Raw genomic sequence first — 21,395 nt, 5'->3', positions numbered from 1 at the left:
TGGGGTTAAAGGTTGCCCCACCTTTTTATGTTTAGGGTCCTGGGCATCTTAGGCACCAGGCGGGCAGGTTAGTTACACTGCCTCTGCACTTGCTCTCATCTCGGTGCTAAGTACTGCTTTATAAGATGGAGTCACTCAGGGCAAAACACAGCATGAAGCCACTGCCTTAGGGGCTGAGGGATAACTCAGAGGAGGGCACAGATTGTGTACCTCAAACAGCTGAATTTTAGAAGTTAAGACGACGTAAAACTGACACAGCTCGGCTGATCGGATGCTTGTCTAACGTGCACGATGTCCTTGGTTCGGTCCCCTGCATGGCACACAACTGGGCATGTGGTTGACACACACCTATAGTCTGGAGGATCAGGAGTTTGCCATCCTTTGCTATACAGCAAGTTTGGAAACACACACACACACACACACACAATGCTGGCAATAAAGTGTGTGTGAGGCCAGCAGTCTATCTGCTGAGTGATTTCACCAGTCACCAATTTTTTTTTTTTTTTTTAGACAGTGTCTTATTGTTGCCTGGGCTGAACTCAAATTTAATATATATTCTAAGGTGATCTTGAATTTCTTACCTTCCTACTTCCACTTCCAGAATGTGGGATCATAAGCCTATACTACCACGGTGATTTGTTTTGTGTTAGGGTCTAACTCTGTAGCCCTGACTGGGATGGAACTATCCATGTACACCAGGCTAGCCTCAAACTCCTTGAGGATCTCCTTGCTTTTGCCTCCCACAAACTAGGATTAACTGTGGTCATCTTCCACATGGCTGCATGGGAGCCCAGGGCTTTGTGCATCCGAGGTGTCTTAGTTAGGGTTACTATTAGTGATGAGACACTGACTAAAGAAACTCAGGGAGGAAAGGGTTTATCCAGTTTATGTTTCCACATCACGGTTCATCAAAGGAAGTCAGGACAGGGATTCAAGTAGGACAGGAACCTGGGAGACAGGAGCTGATGCAGAGGCCTTGGAGGAGTGCTGCTTACTGGCTTGTCTTCTGCTTTCTTATAGAACCCAGAACCATCAGCCTAGGAATGGCACCACCCATAATAGGCTGGGCCTACCCTCATCAATCACTAATTTTAAGGAAATGCCCTACATACAGGTTAGCTTTCAGTGTGTTCTTTTGGACACATTTTCTTAATTGAGGTTCCTTCCTTTCAGATGACTTTAGCTTCTGTCAAGTTGACATAAAACTATCCAGCATATTTGGCAAGAACTCTACCAAGTGAGCTACAGCCATAGCTTCTGTGTCTATTAAGTAAATCTGGGTTAAGTACTTAAAAATGTAAACTAATGTAGTGATTACCCTAAAGGATTTTCAATAGCTTGTCAAGTCTCCAAAGATCTCATGGTCAGAAGTACGTAGCATACAGTAAGAGCTGCCTCAAAGCAGTGTCAGAGTTTGTAGGACTTTAGTTGCTTCACCTGCTGTGAAGCAGCCTCTTCCCCACACCTGGGATTAAAACACAGCACATTCACATAACATATCTGGGGTTTTAAAGAAACCAAAACTTTCACTACAAGCTCCTTTCTTTTGCTGTTTGTGTTTTGAGGCAGGTATTTTTTAGTCCAGGATGGCCTGGAACTTGTGGCAATCCCTCTGTCTCTGCTTCCATAGTGCTGGAATTATAAGCATGAATCACCACTTCAGCAAATATGTAATACTTTTCTTAAGTATGATGACATCACCTTCCATGCAGAATCATCAACCATAGCTTATCCAGATAGGATTATAACTCAGTGGTAAAGCACGTGCTAGAGGCTCTGGGGGTGGGTCAGTCTCCAGCACTTGAACAAAACAATTCCTGTTCTCTCATAGACTAAGATGCAAGTCTCTTGGCTTGTGACCTCAGGCCTATCATAATTTGATCCCAACCTTTTTATTTCACACTCACTTTGAGGCCCCTTTCCTGCATGCTAAGCAGCAAGCAGATATTGAGTATAAGATGTTGAAAATCCATTAGGAAGCAGAATAGGCATGTCCATTGCAAGTGATGCAATTCCCATTGAGGATTATTAATTTCTAATTCATCAATGTCAGTTTGCCCTTACACCACCTCAGGTGCACCTTGCACTCCGAATGAGGCAAGCCACTTTCTCCTTGACTACCTTTTTTTTTTTTTTTTTTTTTTTTTTTTTTTTTTAACATGGGGGCTTCCACAATGTAGCCCTGGCTGACCTGGAATTTGCTTTGCAGATGAGACTGGATCCAAACTTGATATCCTCTTGTCTCTACCTCCTTAGTGCTGGGATTAAATACACGCACCTACGTGTGAGGCAAAAACAGAAGACTTTTAACAAAAGTCCTATCTACGATAGGCCAAAGAAATAAAACTCGGCTGGAGAGGAGAAGAAAATGCTTATAGTGTGAAAGCAAGGGAGATGATGCGTGAAAACTCAAGCTCTCCCTTCTTCACTTGTCAATTCTTCACTTAGAGGTTAAAAGGACCTGAAAAGGGCGTGCGGATGAGAAAAATGTACTAGAATGCATAGGGCAGGTTGATCTCAATGAGGATGCCATAACAAGAATCCAACAAGCCTTTCGTTTTGTCGCCCACAGGCCAGCCGGCACGGGCTCACTCCTCTCCTGCAGTCTTGGCTGACCTCGTCTCCAGCCGCTCCAGGGGCCGCTCTCGTGGCAGTCGCAGTTCCCGCCTCGCCACAGGGCCGCCCGCTGAGCCGACGGAGGAGGGGCGTCCATCGTGCTGGTTCCAGCCTTTTCTGGCGCCTAACTCACGGACCCGCCCCCCCACCCCCCGCGCCAGTTGCCAGGGAGCGGTTGCCATAGAGCTGAGCAGTTGTCCGCGTGCGCAGGCGGAAGTCCCGGATTGAGGCGCCGCCATTTTTACTGCTCGGACGCGGAGCGAGAAGCTGAGAGAGTCGGAGACGCTATCCGCTTCCATCCGTCGCGCAGACCCTGCCGGAGCCGCTGCCGCTATGGATGATCGGGAGGATCTGGTGTACCAGGCGAAGCTGGCAGAGCAGGCCGAGCGATACGACGGTGAGTTGGGGGGGTGTCGGGGGGCTGGAAGTCTCGGACCCTCCGCCGCCGCCCACAGAGGCCGGGAACCGGAGACAAAATGGCGGCATCGTCTCCGAACCTGGCTTAGGACGTGGGTCGGGAAGCAGGAAATGGCCTGCGGGCTCACGGAGCGGTGGGAGTCTCCGGGCCTAGGAATTTGACCCCTCCGGTGTCCTTAGCTTGCAGACTCTCGCCAGCCAGCAGGCCGGGGTGTAGGGTGGAGGAGTTGGTTGTAAAATGGCGGCTGGAGGGGGGAGGGCGAGTCCCCGGGCGGGGGAGGGGGGGAGGAGATGGCGGGTGCCGTCTCCCGGCGTGCAATCCCCACGGGAGCTTTCGGGATCGCGGCGGGGTGTGGAGGACAATTGGGTGGGGTGATGTGAGAAACAGCACCGGTCGCTCGGGAGAGGGCGGAATCTAGGAGCTGTAGCGCGGGCGCCTTTCAGGGAAATATGGCGGGTGGGGGCGGTGGCTTTTCCCCGGAGGCCCAGTGTGGGGCGGCGGCTGTGGAGCCTCACAAAGGAGAAGCCTCTGGAGCGGTCGGCTTCTTTGGGCCGGCGGCGGGGAGTAGTCCTTGGTGAGGGTGGAGTGCTTGGAAATCACTGCAGATCATCCTTGGGTGGAGGCAAGCTGAGATGCTGCGATTGGATTTCTTCCCTTAGGCCGACACACTTTGGAGTTGAGGGGTTTGGGGGCTTTTCAGCCTCGCCTTCTTCCGGGGAGGTGCAGAACCTCACTCATGCTCCGTTTGTTCCTACCCAGGATATCCTAAAGTTCCTGCGTTGTTCTTTTTTTTTCTCCCCCACCCCCCCAACCTTCACAAGCACGGAGTTCTGATGGATAGAATATTGGAGACCAGACTTACTAGGACTCCTTAGTACAGATTGCCCTTTTTAATGCCAGTGCCTCAGTTTACCCGTTTGTAAAATTGATGACTTTACTATTCACACTCCGCATTATGAAGCATGGAAAGACCGTTGAGAAATATTAATTCAAATAATGGTTAGTAACACTTGGTTGACAGCCCAAGTTTGGATGGAATGCACGTTCTTGTTTGGCCTGGGGATCTTTACCTATTTAGAGCATTCAGTGGAGGCTTGGGGTTTTGAATTAGGAATGTAGAAGATTGTGTAGTTTTTCTTTCTGTTTTATGATTTCATTGTTACATGATTGGGGCGCGAACCCAGGGTTGCATTCAGACAAGACAAGTGCTCAAATACTGTGTCTACAACAGCTTTGCTTTATCCATTTTAAGAGAATGGTTCTATATACACAGATTTTAATAGTTACTCTTTGTTTACTTGACACCCCTCCTCAGGGGTCATAGGCCGAGGATGTGCTGGATGAATGCTCTCTCAGCTCAGCCAGCATCCTTAGCTCCTGCTGATCTGAATTTAAGTATTTTTTTGAGAATTTCATTGACATATCTACTGTGTTTGTGTAGTCTAGGTATTAAGTTCTCCTAATTTTGTAACTAGATTCTTGGAGTTAGGCAGTAGGCCATCATACTAGTATTTAAAAATGAAAAGTCCCACACATGGTTCCTGTGATTTAATGAATTGCTGTGTAGCTCTAGCTGTTCAGAGACACACTATAGACCAGACTGGTCTTGAATTCACAGAGATCCACCTGTCTCCGCCTCTCCCTCTGCTGAGAGTAAAGGCATGAATACTAAGAAGGCTGGGTCCTGTGAATGAATTTAATGTTTTGGGAGTGGTAGGGTCAAATGAGACAGGTAAGTGTTCCTCATGTTTTTTTCCGAGTTAATTGAAACATTTGCTTTTTAAGTGTTAGGCCAGACCCTTTTCCTTGAACACCAGTTTCTCCTGTGGCAGCTTTGGAACCACTCATAAACTCTTTGTCAAAGTCACAGTTCCAGCGTTTGGAAAGTAGAACAGCAGGCCTCAAAACCTCCAATTTAGGAAAGATGCTGAACTAAATTTTGTCTTGCAGATTGTACTGAATTGGGCTCCTTGGGAGCTGGAGGAGGTGGGATGGGGAATGCAGCTCCAGGAGAGCCTTGTCTGTAGCGGGGTTTGAACCGGGAGAGTTGGAACTGGAGGTTCCCCTCTCTCCTCCCAGAAGAGGTCCCCTTCTCCCTTAATCTTGTGTCCTTAGGAGGAAACAAGAAATTAGATTTGAAGACTGGTGATTTAGGCTTTATGTAAATATAATAACCCTCCCCCTAAGGAGGTATGAGGAAGGGGAAGCTTTTTGGTTTGTTTCTAAAAGTCATTTTGAAAAGGGATCTAATAAATGACAAATTTTAAATCATACTTGGGGTTTGATGAGGATTTTTGACCAAAGCTTGGCCTTGTTGGCTATTGAGTACAGGGTTCTAGAAAAGCCACGTGGTGACTGTATGTCCCCTTTTAGACAGTTACTGAGGGAAGGAAATAGGACGGAAGCACTCCTGTGATTTGGCAAAGAGGGAATCAGTAGAAAGGGAGAGGAGAAGGCAGTCAAAGGAAGTGATCCCTCCTCTACTGACTGGTAATTCAGTCTTAGTAGTGTAACAAAAATTGGTTATAGTCACTGATTATAGTAGTAATCATGAAGTTAATAAAAATGCCCAGGGTGGTGAAATTCGCCTTGGAACCCGGAGTTTAGGTACACTGTGAATGCTGGCCTTTAACTGCCTGCCTCTTAGGTTTCTCTTGTATTTTGCATGCTGGGTAGGACCTGGTGCCTGAAGTATTATTTACTTTCCCCATAAGTAATAGAAAACAATTTATTTAATGGTTTTAGAAAAGGAGGTAAGAAGCTGTTTCAAGAAGAGAACTTAGGGGGTTATATAGGAAAGCTTGAGGCTAGGACTATTCATTTTAGTTATTAGTATTCTCTCTCCCATTTATTTATTTATTTATTTATTTACTTATTTATTTATTTGGACAGGTTGTCTCTAAAGAACCCCTGGCTGTCCCAGAACTCACTATAGACCAGGCTGGCCTGGAACTCAGCAGAGACCCTCCTTCTTCGGCCTTGGGAGTGCTGGGGGAGTACAGCAATATGCTCAGCCTAGTTTAGTAATCTTTTAACAAGTCAGTAGTCTAAGAAATAGGGTTTTTGTATATTTGTAGACATACTAATCAAGTTATCATAGTCAAGCAAATTATAAGCAAGGAGGTGGATAGCTAGGAATTGAACTGAGGGCCCTGTGCATCCTAGGCAAGTGATCTGTCATGGAACTGGATCCAGCCTGTCTCATTAATTTGCCTAGGGTGGCCTTGAACTGGCCTTGAACTTACCTTGCTTCAGTCTTCCAATCAGCTGGGTTTGGCCTGTCCAAAAAGAGTGGTTTTTTCCCCCTATTTTCTGGGATAGGAGTGCTCAACATATGTAATACTGTGTGTGATGGGTGGTTCTGCTATTGTCTTTCCTAAACTTGTTCATCCTGCTTGGATTGGCTCAGTGGGGCCTAGAATGGTCACACATTCCTTTAAACTACACTTAGAAGACAAGGCAGGAGGACCTCAAGTTCTAGGCTAGCCTGAATTAATGAAACTCTGTCAGAAAAAGACAAATTAGCCAGGTGGGATGGCACATAGCTTCATTCTCAGCACTCAGGAAGCAGATGCAGGCAGACATCTGAGTTCTAGGCTAGTCAGAGTTTAAAAGAAGGAAAGACTTGGCTTTATGGGATGTGGCTTGTTGTTGAGGTCCCTCCTCCCCATCACTTGGGTTGTCACTCTGAATACTGAAATACCAGAAATGCATTTGTTTTGAGTCATTGACTTGAGAGCTGTTTTAAAACACCAAAGTCTCATTACTAAAACATACTGTGTTAGTTAGGGAAGGATGGGGAACTCATTCATTCATTCATTCATTCATTCATTCATTCAGAGACTGGAACTCAGGAGGCTCTCTTTTTCAGTGCCTTCCAAGTGCTGGGATTAAATGTGCTCAAAGTCCTGCCTTTGTTTGCAAGGGATGCTCTTCACAAGGCGGGTGGTACATACTTAACTCCAGTGCTCAAAAGGACTAAGACAGGAATCTAGGATTTAAGGCTAACTGCGTCTGCATGTAGAGAATTTGAGGTTATATGACACTGTCTTACCTTTTCCCCTCCAAAATAAAGGGATATTGTGCATTGGATTTTTTTGTTTTGTTTTTGTTTTTTGTTTTTTTGAGACAGGGTTTCTCTGTGTAGCCCTGGCTGTCCTGGAACTCACTCTGTAGACCAGGCTGGCCTCAAACTCAGAAATCCGCCTGCCTCTGGTCCCAAGTGCTGGGATTAAAGGTGTGCACCACCATTGACCAGCTTACCTTGGATTTTTGTACAGCATTGTGCATGTTCTTTTGTGTTACAGTTTGGGGATACTATGAGTTGATAAATCACTGTTATTTGAAGTGATTTTTACCACTGTTGATGTTCTCTTAAGGATGCTCATTTTAAATTTCATTTGTATGATATATGTGTGTTTTTTGTTTGTTCTGTTTTTTTGTTTGTTTGTTTGTTTTGGAACAGGGTCTCACTATGTAGCTCTGACTGTCCTGGAACTCAGTCTGTAGACCAGGCTGTCCTCAAGCTCAACTCAAAGAGATCTACCTGCCTCTGTATCCTGAGTGCTGGGATCAAAGGTGTGCCTCACTATGCCTGGCTGTGCATATGTGTGTTGTGTGTGGAGATCAAAGACAACCAATGGAAACCTTTCCACCGTGTAGGTCCTGGAGAGTGACCGCTGGTCAGTCTTGGCACAGGTGTCGTCACTTGAGCTGTCTAACAGGTGCTCTTTTCACTTTCTTAATTAAGAGCTGCTTTTATTTTCTGGGTGAGGGTTTTGCCTTCCAGTATGTCTTTGTACCACAGGAATGAAGGCCTGATGCCTGCAGAAGTCAGAAGAGGATGCTGGATCCCCTGGAACTGGACTTACAAGTAGTTGTGAGCCATGGCCATTTGTAACTTTTTTTTTTTGTTTTTTGTTTTTTTCGAGACAGGGTTTCTCTGTGTAGCCCTGGCTGTCCTGGAACTCACTCTGTAGACCAGGCTGGCCTTGAACTCAGAAATCCGCCTGCCTCTGCCTCCCAGAGTGCTGGGATTATAGGCGTGCGCCACCACCGCCCAGCTAGCCATGGCCATTTGTGTACTGGGAGTCAAACCTGGATCTTCTGCTAGAAAAATGCTCTTAACCACTGAGCCAACCTCTTCACCTTTCATTAAAAAATGTTCTGAAGCAGGGTACTAGGGCTCATGACTAATTCCAGTAGGAGTTTGAGGCAGGAGGATGTGAATTTTGCAATGAAGCCAGACTTTGTCTTAAAGTAGAAACAGGCTTGAGTATGTTAACTAAGTGCCTGCTAAGCCCAGGGAGGCACTGGCTGTTCACTGCCTGCAGGAATAAAAGCACAATGAGCCTAGCCTAGAACAGTATTGACAAATAGAGTGCCATCTCCCTTTTAATACTCAGAAAAAGAGCTGGGTGGTGGTGGCGCATATCTGTAATCTCAGCACTCTGGGGGCAGAGGCAGGCAGATTTCTGAGTTCAGGACAGCCAGGGCTATACAGAGAAAACCTGTCTTGAAAAAAACAATTCCAAAAAACCAAAAAACAAAACAAAAAAAAAACCACAGAAAAGTGATTTTGAGGTAGTACATTGATAGGGTACTGGTATATACCTATAGACCCAGCATTCAGCATTTGGGAGTCCTTTAGACAAGTGTGTCCTCAGCCCTCACAAAAGACACATGTAACTGACTAAGGAGGTACAAAGTGTGTGTTTGTAGTATGCTTGTTTCTTTAATAGTTTTGGAACATTTATTTTAAAGGTTTATTTCCTGTTAAAGTGTACCACATGCATACCTGGTGCCCTTGAAGGCCAAAAGAGGGTGTCCCACCCCCTGAAACTGGAGTTACATGTGGTTATTTGCTGTGGGAGCTGGGAGCTCAAATCTGGGCTTCTGCAAGAACAACACATGCTCTTAATCTCTGAGCCATCTCCAGCTTCATAGATTTTTTTTTTTTTAAAGAATGGGTCCCCAGGCTAGAATTGGTGATTCTTCTCTTGAGTGAAGGCAGCAGCACCACACCAGGCTAGTAGCAGTATCTTGATGCTTGAGATAACTCTAGATCTCTAGAGCAGATTGATGCTTATGATTTATCTGAAGATAAAGTATCTTAGCATTTTTTCTATAGAAACCTGGTCTTTATTTCAAAGTTCCATCTCAAGGCATAATGAATGAGGGGTTTATGTGACCTGCTCACATTTGGGGTCCGTGATATCTCTCTTACCCCCTTTCCTCTTTTGGTACTGTGGACCAGTGAAGGCATATCTCCCCTCTCCCTTGTAAAGGAGGTTCACTGCTGCTCAGCCTAGGCTCAAGGTTGGCTTTACCTCAGCACCCTGGGCACTGGGGCACTAGAAGGCGGTACCGAGCAAAGTTCTTGTCTTTCTTAAAAGCCCTAGTTGAGGCCGAGCATGGTAGTACATGCCTTTAATCCCTGCACTTTTGAAGCAGAGGCAGGGGGAACTCTATTATTTGAGGCCAGCCTGATCCAGTGAGTTCCAGGCCAACCAGGGCTTAAACATAGGCCTCTGGACTCCTTGGTGTACCCACAGGGCACATCCAATTCATCATTTAAAAATCCTAAAAACTAAACAAAAAAACTACCCTTGATAATATCAGTGTCTCTTGGCTGTGGCTAATGTCACACATTAATACAGTGTATTTCTAAAATACTCTCTCCCCTTTCGTTTATAGAAATGTTCTTAAATAACATGTGGAACCTTTTTGGAGGGACACTGGTGGGCATGTAATTAGCATTTCAGACAGCCCAAAATCTTATCAGCAGGTAGTGAGTAGCAGCACCACAATGTGGCTAGCTTGCTACAGTTAAGTACTGTTATGTCCAAATAGGTGGGTGGAGTTGCCCACATAACCTTCATAGATTGAGCTCATACTGTAACTAAACACTTAAGACTTGTTGGAACAGTTCCAGGGGCTTGTTTAAGCTCACTAAATAGAAGCAAGTTATGACAAAGGGGTTTTAAATTTATCATGAAATCCAGAAGTTGTCATGAACTTGCCATTCAATATTACTAGTATGTGTGTTTTAAGTTTTGGAGATAGAACTCAAGTCCTCACATTTGTACTGCAGGTACTTGATGGACTAAGCTGACTTCCCTGTCCCTATTTTTATGTCTTTTATTTTTGGTGATGACAGGGTCTCTCTGTGTCCTTGGCTGGCCTGCAGCTTGCTTTGTGGTCCTGGGTGTCTTCAAACTTATGAGTTATTCTGTCACTCATGCTCAAGCAGTGGAAAATGACACGTATTCCACCATACCCATCTGGTTCTTTTTAAGACAGGGTCTTGCTGTGTACCCCTGGCTGGCCTTCAGTTCACAGATCCAGCTGTCTCTGCCCTGCGCCACTATGCATGGCCTGATTTTTATTTTGAGACATGGGTCTTGTTTCCAGGCATATGCTACCATACCCAGGTTCGTTTTCTCACTTAAAAAGGAAATTTCCTAAGCTTTGTTCTCCCACCACAGCTATTGTAGATCATGCCCTGAGAACTTTCTCTTCAAATTTTGCATTTGGTAGAAAATAAGATAGACCAAAGGAAAATTGAAGCTCTGGAAGCTGTCTCGCTCTCTAAGTGGGAATGGGAAAAGTCAAGGGTCTAATAGCTGCTGATAACAGAGCTAGTGTGCCAGCCAGCCAGCATGCCTAGTTCAGTTATGGCGCTAGAGCCAAATATGCTGTTTTATTTTGTCTGCTTTGAGCTGGTTCTAAATAATACTTAAGAGACTTAGAGTTGGCAACAGTACCCTAAGTTCAGAACTTTGCCCATAAACATTTGTGGACTTTCTTATACTTTATATGCTGTCAAACCACCAGATTTTGGGCCTGGTTTCGCAGTTAAGAACACTGGCTGCTCTTCTAGAAGACTGGGGCTCATTTCTCAGCCACTACATGGCAGCTCATATCTGTAACTCCAGTTCCAAGGCTCTGACACCCTCACACAAACATACATGTAGGCAAAATACAAAATACAGTGAACATGGAATATAAAGAAACAAATCAGGAAACATAATTACCATGATGCTCCTTATCTTTTTTCCTTTTCTTCCTCCCCATCTCCCTCTCTCCCTTCTGTATTGAGGATTGAACCCAGGACCTACTCTTTCTCAGCCATTAAAGGCTAGGCTGACAACTAACCAACATGTTTGCTGGTTTTTATAATCTTGAAATTTAATCTTTTAAAATTACATTAATTTTTGTGGAGATGGGCATGTGCATTTGCATGTGGTGGTCCAGGAGCTTCTCTTGGTTCTCTTTTGCCATGTTGGTATTTTTTTCTGTAGCCCAGGATGACATTGAACTAAGATATCCTCCCATCACCATGCCTGTCTGGAATTATTACTGTTAGTATGTGTAAAAAGTCAGTCTGAAGCTGAGTGTGGCGGTACGTTCTTTACAGCCTAATACCCAGGACTCGGGAAGACTTGTGGGTTTGATGTCACCTTGGTTTATATAGTGAATAGGAGGAGGACAGCCAGAATTACACAGAGACCTTGTCCCTAATTTATTGACAGTGGTCTCTGCTCTGTGCAGAGTAATAGAATGGCAGGGTAGCGTGTTCCCTGATGGTTCTTCTAGTTGGCAGTGATATACGATGCCACTCTACTAACAAAACCTTGGTAGTGTTTGCCCAGTTGATCCTCTGTACCACATAAAATGGTATGGCATGGTAGCACATACCAGCACTCAGAGGCAGGAGGATAATCACTACTACATAGTGAGTTAAAGGCAGGCCAGCCTAGGCTATATGAGTCTGCCTCAAAAACAAACACGCAAACAAACCAACCCATTGCTGCCACTGTCACTGCTGCCGCTGCCACTACCACCACAACCACAACAAAGACCAGAAAGAACTCCAAAACAAAAAGACAGTCATTTTTTTAACCAGTCATGTTGCACTATGCCTGTACTAGCATTTGTGATGTTTAGGCTGGAGGATTCTGAATTGAAGATCAGTCTGGGCTACATAATCCTGTCATAAACCCTGTCTTAAAAGACAACTGCTGACTACCAAAATACATCTTTAAAATAACTTAATTCTCTATTTCCTCAGTACCATCCTTTTTTTTTTTTTTAAAATTTTTATTTATTTATTTATTTATTTTTTTCCCCCGAGACAGGGTTTCTCTGTGTAGCCCTGGCTGTTCTGGAACTCACTGTGTAGATCAGGCTGGCTTCGAACTGAACTCAGAAATCTGCCTGCCTCTGCCTCCCAAGTGCTGGGATTACAGGTGTGCGCCACCATGCCCGGCAAGATCTAAGTACCATTCTTAATGCTGTTCTGCAGATGGCACATGCCTTTAATCAAAACACTTTGGCGGGCTGGAGAAATGGCTCAGTGGTTAAGAGCACTGACTGCTTTCCCGAAGGTCCAGAGTTCAAATCCCAGCAACCACATGGTGTGGCTCACAACAATGAGATAGGATTCCCTCTTCTGGTATGTCTGAAAAAAACAGCTACAGTGTAATTACATATAATAAATCTTGAAAAAACCTTTGGATTTAGAGATGGAGGGAATCTCTAGGTTGGAGGGCAAACTGGTTTAATAAACTGCAAGTTCTAGGCCTGCTGGGGCTGCATAGTGAGACCTGACCTCAAGAAAAAAAGAAATGCCCCTCCTAAGCAGGCACCACTCATTTTCCAGATAAATATTGCATGAGACTGGGTTGGAGACATGGCTCAGCAGCTGAGAATGTTTGTGGCTCTTGCAAAGGGTCCAGGCTTGGTTCCCTGCATCTATGAAGCAGCTCACAGCTGCCTGGTACTCCATTTGTAGGGAGTCTGACATCTCTATTGGTCTCCACAGACACCTACCTGCATGCATTGGGTGGACATACATACACTCAGGAACACATACAGTAAATAAATATTTAAAAAAATACAATTAAAATCTAAAAAAAAAGATTTAAGTGAGGACAAGTTACTATATTTAGGCAGGCGTTTACCTCCACTTCACACTTGATGTTTGTGCAGCATTGTAAACATCAGTCCTTCCCTCCCCCTTCTCTCTGTTCAAGACAAGGTCTGATGCTCAGGCTGCCCTGAACTTGCTTCTTAATCTAGCCGGTTCTCTCTCTGAAGCTCTATTCTTAGTTTTTAATTTTATAATGTGGAAATTGCTTTGGGGGCCTGGGGAGATAGCTCAGTCTGTCAAGTGCTTGTCATGTGATCACAGACACTGAGTTTAAAAGCCCAGCATTCAGTTACAAACTCAGTTGTTGCTTGTCATTGCAACTTGTTTGTAGTCCTCTCTGGAGGCAGGGACTGCCGAATCCCTGGGGCTCCCTAACCATTGTTGAACCTTATGACTTAGAGTTGTTTTAAAAAACCAAGGTGGGGCTGGATGGTAGTGCATGCCTTTGGGAGGCAGAGGCAGGCAGATCTCTGAATTCAAGGCTAACCTCGTCTACAGAGTAAGTTACCAGATAGCCAGGGCTACACAGAAAAACAAAAACAAAAAAATTAAAAGCAATTAGAAAACATTTTCCTTACTTTTTTGTGAATATGTGTATGATGAATGCTCTCACAATAATGATGGTGCTCATAGGGAAGTCAGAGGACAGCTTGTGGAAGTTCTTTCCTTCTTCCATGTGGGTCGTGGGAATTGAACTAAAGTCATCGAGCCACATTGAGCCTGTTTGTTGTGAAATGAGATGTTACCACATGTTACTTGGGCTTGAGGGGGGGGCACTCAAGTTGTCTCCCTCAGCCTATAGCAGCTAGAACTTTAGGGTGCAGATGTGTGCTACACTGTACCTGATGAAGTTTTGCTTTGTATATTTACTTAAATCAATGTTTTAGCTACAGGGTTGGGGACACAGTTCTTGCTGTGTAGCTCAGGTTGATTTTTTTTTTTTTTTTGACCTGTCAATCCTGATACGTCTGGCCTCACTTGTGCTGATTATGAGCATGTACAGGAGTTGACTGAACTGAAGCTTTATAAAAGCTGACTCAACAAGTGGAGGCAAAGGGTCAGGAATCAGTGTCATCCTTGACTGCCTAGAAGATTCTAGGCTACCCAGCACCTGACTCAAAAAATAATTGGGCTGGAGAGGTGGCTCTGCAGTTAAGAGAGAGCGCTTAATGCTTTTGTGGAAGATCCAGGATTGATATCCAGCACTCCTGTGGAGGCTTATAACCATCTCTAACTTCAGTTCCAGGGGAGCCTGTGCCTTCTGGATGGAAAGCTCCAGGAACTTAGCTATATTATGGTGTGTGTGTGTGTGTGTGTGTGTGTGGTGTGTTCCCATGTATGTCTTTGTACCACTTGTGCCTTATATCTTTTGAGGTCAGAAGATTGTTTGGACCCCTTGAAGTTAGGGAGTCTGAGCTGCCATGTGGGTGCTGGGAACTGAACCTGAGACCTTTGCAAGAACTTTTTAATTTCCGTATCACCTCTCCAGCCCTTTTGTGCAATAGATAACTTTGGCTTGTAGTTTTGAGATGTGAACAGATGAACAGAGGTTATAGAATCTTCCTCCTTTCTTGGTGCCCTCTCTCATTGTGCCCCCTTCCCCCCAGGCAGGGTTTCTCTGTGTAGCTGTCTGTCTGTCTGTCTGTCTTGGAACTTACTTTAGAACAGGCTGGCCTCTAATTCAGAAACCCATGTCTCTTGTCTCTGCCTCGGCTTCTGCCTCCCCTTCCCCCTTGAAATTCAAGGTACTTGCCACCACTGCCATTCTGTTGGTTCTTAATGACCCTGACTTACCTTCATTTTAGAATGCCGCCAATAGTTTTTTTTAGCCTGTTTTGTTTTAATTTTCTCTTTTCATATCATAAATTACATAAATACTATTTTCTTTCCTTCATCTTAAGACCTAGAAGAATTAAATGTTGGTCATTAGTGTTTCGCTATTTATTTTACTTTTGTATGTTTTAGTATACAGACAGGGAATATTTGGCAGCTATTTGCGAGTAGCTGCCAGCAAGTCAAGATCAGCAAATGAAACAGTTTACTAAAATAGATGTTATGATGCTGTGTGCATACAATGTTTTCCTTATTTTTTTTCTTTTTGGTTTTTTAAGACGGGGTTTCTCTGTGTAGCCTTGGCTATCCTGGAACTAAATTTTTTTTTTTTTAAAGATTTATTTGTTTTCTGTAAGTATGCTGTAGCTGTCTTCAAACACACCAGAAGAGAGCATCAGACCTCATTACAGATGGTTGTGAGCCACCATGCAGTTGCTGGGAATTGAACTCAGGATCTCTGGAAGAGCAGTCGGTGCTCTTAACCGCTGAGCCATCTCTCCAGCCCCGCAATGTTTTTATAACAGCATTCAGCAATTCAGTATTTTTCTGTGTACTGTACACATTAAAAAATTTCAAAATTTTGACTAGATTATCAAGAGAACTTAAACTTTACATACGTGTATGCACTGTGTGTGTCCATAAGGCAAGAAGAGGGTGGTATTGATCTCCTGAAGTTGAAATTACTGGCACTTATAAACTGCTTGATGTGGGTGTTGGGAACAGAGCTCTGGAAGAACAGGGAGTGACTCTCAACCACAGGCTTGTCTCTCTGGTCTTTCTAAGAATAAGAATAGTATTTATGAATACTTTGTTGTTTTACCCTAAAGAAAACCTTCCTGGGATCAAGACCCATTTTTTTTCCTCAGATACTTGATTAAATTAGCATTACTTATTAAACTCTGGGATTTGGTCTGCATCTAAATTTATCATTTTATTTTTGGATATGCAGTTGATTTTACCAGGTGACTTTTTACCCTTTTGGTGACTGTAGGCTGGTGAACTTCCTTTTGACATGTGTCCTGGAGTACAGGCTGGCCTCAAGTCCTTTTACTGCCTTTGCTAATATTGGAGGGGTTTCAGCTGTGGACTTCTACACCCAAGCTGCTTTAGCCTCTGGAACTTTTCTTCAGAACCAGCTATTTGTTTTTATTTTGTGTCTCTTGCAGACTTTATAGTAATTTTCACTGTAGCTGGTTGATGCCCATCATTCTTTCGGTGTCTACCTCTACATTTCTGTTAGTTACTAAATTTCTTCTTACCCTTTTAAACATAGCTTTTAGTTTGTTTGAGACAGGGTCTTGTTATATAGTCTTGGCTGAGATCCACCTGCTCCTCTCTACCTTGTGCTGGGATTAAAGGTATGTGCTACCATGCCCAGCCCCCAGTTTTGTTTTTGATTTTAAGTTTTTATTTTTATTTTTTGAGACAAGATTTCTTTGTAATCTTGTCTCACTTGGAACCAGGTGGTCCTCAAACTCAAGAGATCACCCTGCCTCTGCTTCCCTAGGGCTGGTCTTAAAGGTGTTTGCCACCACTGCCCAGCTGTTTTTCAATTGTTTTTGTTTTTCCAGACACGGACTGTGTAACAGTCCTGGCTGTCCTGGAATTCATCTGTAGACCAGGCTGGCATTGAATGTTTTTCAGTTTTTTAAAAACCCATTCTTCTACTGTTTTTGAGATGGTGTCATTTTTTAGTTCTGGAATTTATGGAGTAGCCTAGATTGGCTTTGAACTCATGTCAATCTTTCTGCCTTAGTCTCATAATGTTGGAGTTATAGGTATGATTTGGCCAGTGGGTATTAACTTTTTCTTACAAATAATAATTTCATCTAATACAGCATAGGGATTTATAATATAGTTTCTATTTATTTAAGATTATTTTATGTATATGAGTACAGTGTAGCTGTCTTCAAACACACCAGAAGAGGGCATTAGATCTCATTACTGATGGTGAGCCACCATGTGGTTGCTGGGAATTGAACTCAAGACCTCTGGAAGAGCAACCAGTGCTCTTAACCTCTGAGCCATCTCTCCAGACCTAGTTTCTGTTTATTTTTTCTTTTTTGGTTTTTTGGATTTGGTTTTTTCAAGGCAGGGTTTCTCTGTGTAGCCCTGGCTGTCTTGGAACGTACTCTGTAGACCAGGCTGGCCTCGAACTCAGAAATCCACCTGCCTCTGCCTCCCAGAGTGCTGGGATTACAGGCGTGCGCTACCACCACCCGGCAGTAGTTTCTGTTTATTAAGATGATTTTTGTGTGCACGTGTGTGTGTAGCTTCTGTTGTGCCATAATGTCATGTAGAGATCAGGGAACACCCCATGGGAGTCAGTTCACTATCATAGGTACCTTGCCAAAGCGTTTTTTTTTTTTTTTTTTTTTTTTTTTAATATTATTTATGTGTATGTGCATGTGACCAAGGAGCTCAGATGGGTATTGGATTTCCTGGAGCTGTAGATACAGGTAGTTGTGAGCTGCCCAATGTTAGTGTTGAGAATGGACCTCTGTAAGAATATCTGTGCTCTTAACCTTTGAGCTTTCTTCCAGCTTTTTTTTTTTTTTTTTTTTTTTTTTTTAAGATAGGATTTCCTGTAGCTGAAGCTCAGCATCAAGCGCCCTCTGTAGCTGGAGGTGACATTGAGCTGTCCACCTGCACCTACAATCTCAAGTATTGGACTTACAGGTACAGCCCCATGTCAGCTATTGAGTAGTGTAGTTAGGAAGGAATATGTAGCTGAAAAGAAGAATGATGGGGCTAGAGTTGTACCTGCAGTGGTAGAGTTCTTGCCTGGCATGCATGAGACTGGTCTGGCATGCATGAGACTGGTCTCCAGGACTGCATAAGCCTGGCAGAGAGCTGTGTGCACTCAGGAGGATCAGTGGTCATCCATCATAGTACAGACTGACTGTGAGGCTAGTCTGGGCAGTAGGAAACCTTGTCTCAACAAAAGAAACCACAGGAGCTGAAAGGAAGGGAATGAGGATGTTAGTTAACTCAGAAGCTCTTTTCTGTAGATAATCAAGGTATTTGTTGCCTCAGTAGAGTATTTGTCAGTGTGATGTGGGAGGTACAGGATAAGATGGCTTCAGGTGAAGAAAATGTTGCCTTATCTTTGTTCCTAGGTATCAACAGCAGCCTGACCTCTTCACTTAGAAGACTTGCATTCAGGCTGCCTGTGGTGCATACCTATTTCCAGCATTTGGGAGGTGGAGAGAGGAAGGGTGAGGAGTTGGACGCCTGCCTAGGGGAACATAAGACCTCACTGCAAACAACAGCATAAAACTTCATAAAGTTGGGGGGGGTGTCTTGTTTTTTGTTTATTTATTTATTTATTTTTGTTTGTTTGTTTGTTTGTTTTTGAGACACGGTTTCTCTGTAGCGCTGGCTATCCTGGAACTCACCAGGCTGGCCTCGAACTCAGAAATCCACCAGCCTTTGCCTCCTAGAGTGCTGGGATTACAGGTGTGTGCCACCACCGCCCGGCTAAAGTTAGTTATTAAATTATTGATAAGTTTACTGTACTTAGTAATAGTTCTAATTTTGCCTACCTGATCATTGTATTGGTTTCTTTCAGTTTGTGTAAATTTCATGGAATCATTTGAAAGCAACTCAACACCTGGGCACTTAGTAAGTTCTTACAGAATCCATGAAGGCTGCTGCTCATACGGAATTCTCAGAAAACATTTTCTTCTAATTATTCCTCTTAAAGGTTCACATTGTGTGAATACCTTATTTTGCAATAACATTTACATGCCTCCTCATTCATAAAATCAAAACAGTTGGACTTATGTGTAACTTTTTGAGTGTGTGTGTGGGGGGGGGCAGAAATCAAGCTCTGACCCACAGAGGCTAGTTTGGTCATCCATCTCCAGTATGCCAGGCAAAATGAGATTTTTTTTTTCAAATTCATATTGGGAAAAGGGACATGTAGTGTACTTTTTTTTTTTTTTTTTTTGAGACAGGATTTCTCTGAATAGCCCTGGCTGTCCTTGGAGCTCACTCTGTAGACCAGGCTGGCCTCAAACTCAGAAATCCTCCTGCCTCTGCTTCCCAGAGTGCTGGGATTACAGGCGTGCGCCACCACCACCTGGCTTAATTGGCTCTTAAGGACGTATTTTAGTGTGGATGTATGCATGTGTGCATATTCAGTGGTGTGCAGAGTACAAAAGGTTAGGCTTGGCAGCAAGCATATTAACCCGCTGAACCATTTAGAGTAAATGCTGTGGGCTATGTTGTTTGCATTTTCTTGATGATTTCTAGCAAAAAAACTGTTGTCTGTGATGGTGATTTTTATTCTCTGTCTCTGCATCTCTGTCTCTATCAATACACACAATCTCTGGTAACCTTGGCTGGCTTGCACCCAGGGTTTGTGTTTTGGTTTTATTATTCTGACTTTAGCCAGATTACTGTTGGCTTCAGTTTCTTGTCATCTGGAGTGCTCTGGCCTTAGGAATATTGATGACAAGCCAGTATGACCTTCAGTTCCCTTTTTTTTTTTTTTTTTTTTTTCCCCCGAGACAGGGTTTAGCCCTGGCTGTCCTGGAACTCACTTTGTAGACCAGGCTGGCCTTGAACTCAGAAATCCGCCTGCCTCTGCCTCCCAGAGTGCTGAGATTACAGGTGTGCGCCACCACCGCCCGGCTGGCTATGACCTTCAGTTCTATTAGGAAATTTTGAATTATATCCTGGGGTAACTTGTCAGTTTCATAATAGATACTTGTATCATTTAGGTATTTTATATTTCTTATGTAAGGTTAATCTAATTAGGTCTAGTTGATAGAATTAAGTTCACTAGGATGTTAAGGAAATACACCAGGGGCCATGAGATGGAGTATTTAAGATCTCTACAAAAGTTTTTAACCTAGTCATAGTGGTTACATTACTTTAACCCCATCAGGGGCAGAAGGGTATATTCCTGTGAGTTCCAGAACAGCCAGGGCTGGGTATACCCATACCCTGTCTCAAAAGTATGTGTGTTTTATATCAGTGTTTGAGTGCTTGGTGCCCTTGGAAGCCAGAACAGGTTGCCAGATCTCCTGGGACTGTAGTTAAGAGTAGTTGTAATCCTTAATGTCTGTGCTAGGAATTGAACTTGGGTCCTCTCTACAAGAGCAGTAAGTGTTTTTAATGCTGAGTTCTTTCTTTTTAGCCCTTAAGTTTCTTTCTTAAGCTTGGGATCTCAGATCAGGGTCTTTGGAAAAATATATCTTATTAAAGTATGTAATGTGTAGATATGTGTTCCTGAGTGAAGGCATCAGGGGGAAGGATGAGGCGCTGGATCTCCTCCAAGCTGGAGTTAGAGCTGAGGTGGTTATAATTTGTCTGGCATACATGCTGGAAATGGTTGTTTTCTGCAAGGGCAGTATGCTCTCTCTCTCTCTCTCTCTGTTTTTTGTTTTTGAGACAGGGTTTCTCTGTGTAGCCCTGGTTGTCCTGGAACTCACTCTGTAGACCAGGCTGGCTAGAAACTCAGAAATCTGCCTGCCTCTGCCTCTGCCTCTGCCTCCTAAGTGCTGGGATTAAAGGCGTGCGCGTGCGCCACCACTGCCCGGCTGACAGTATGCACTCTTAACTGCTTAGCCATCTCTCTTGCTTCTCAACCCAAAGTATGTGCTATACCAATTTCAACTCTAGTTCCTTAACATCTTTATAATTTTCTGTTACTTTTTGTTGTAAAGACAGGCTCTCATTTGCCCAGGATATCTTTAGAGGAGGATGAGCTTGAACTCTTGATTTCTCATATCTCTGCCTCTTTAAATGCTGGTGTTAGTAAAGTCATGTGCCACTATGCCAAGATTCACATCTTGAATTGATTAATAGAAATGGTCTCAGCTGAGTGGTGGACACTTTAGGGAGGCAAAGAGGGTTCTCTGAGTTCAAGGACAGCTAGGTCTCTACAGAGAAACCATGTCTCAAAAACAACAACAAAAACCTAAAAATAAAACAATAAAAATGGTCTGTGTAAGGCTGGCTGACCTGGAATTCACTTATCTAGACTATTACCACAGTGAATGAAAATGACCCAGAAGACAACAGCTCTAGTGTATTTGATTTAATATATGATGTCTACATACTTTGTTTTAGAATTTTTATGTAATAGTGATTTTCAGCAAGCCACTCATTGTCGTCTATCAAAAGTCTCAGAGGGGACTGGACAGAAAGCTCAGTGGTTAGGAGCACTGGCTGCTCTTCCAGAGGAGCTGTGTTTATTTTCCAGCAACCACACGGCAACTCACAGCTGTCTGTCTGTAAGGCTAGTTCAGGGGATCAGGAGGCCTTCTATCTAGCCTCCAGCGCTAAGTATGCATCTAATGCATAGACATATATGCAGCCAAAACACTTACACCAAAGAAAGAAAGAAAGAAAGAAACAAACAAACAAACAAAGCTAGCTGGCTGGCTGACTCTCAGGGTCAAGTGGGGAGAGTGGGATATCCTTTCATCTCAGCAGGCAGATACAGAAGGATATGTGGAAGTTTGGTGCCAGCCTGGATATATAACAAGAACCCTGTTTTACTCCCCAGCCTCTTTAAAAAAAAAAAAAAAGTAGTTTTAGAAAATGTGTTCAGGCTGTACAAAATGGCTCACCTGGTAAAGG

The 21,395-nt window shown here is 43.7% G+C and overlaps 1 protein-coding gene across 1 annotated transcript in view; it reads left to right on the top strand.

Annotated features, from left to right (window-relative positions):
* The first annotated feature begins 2,826 nt into the window (after positions 1-2,826).
* Positions 2,827-21,395, top strand: part of Ywhae (tyrosine 3-monooxygenase/tryptophan 5-monooxygenase activation protein epsilon) — a 35,920-nt gene continuing 17,351 nt past the window's right edge. Inside the window, exon 1 of the mRNA XM_052194759.1 lies at positions 2,827-3,013. Coding sequence (XP_052050719.1) covers positions 2,950-3,013 — 64 coding nt within the window. The 5' untranslated portion in view covers positions 2,827-2,949. The remainder of the gene's footprint in view (positions 3,014-21,395) is intronic.

The sequence above is a fragment of the Apodemus sylvaticus genome, chromosome 10 (genome assembly GCF_947179515.1).
Source record: "Apodemus sylvaticus chromosome 10, mApoSyl1.1, whole genome shotgun sequence".
Taxonomy (NCBI): Eukaryota; Metazoa; Chordata; class Mammalia; order Rodentia; family Muridae; genus Apodemus; species Apodemus sylvaticus.
This window is presented reverse-complemented; position numbering and strand designations above follow the sequence as displayed.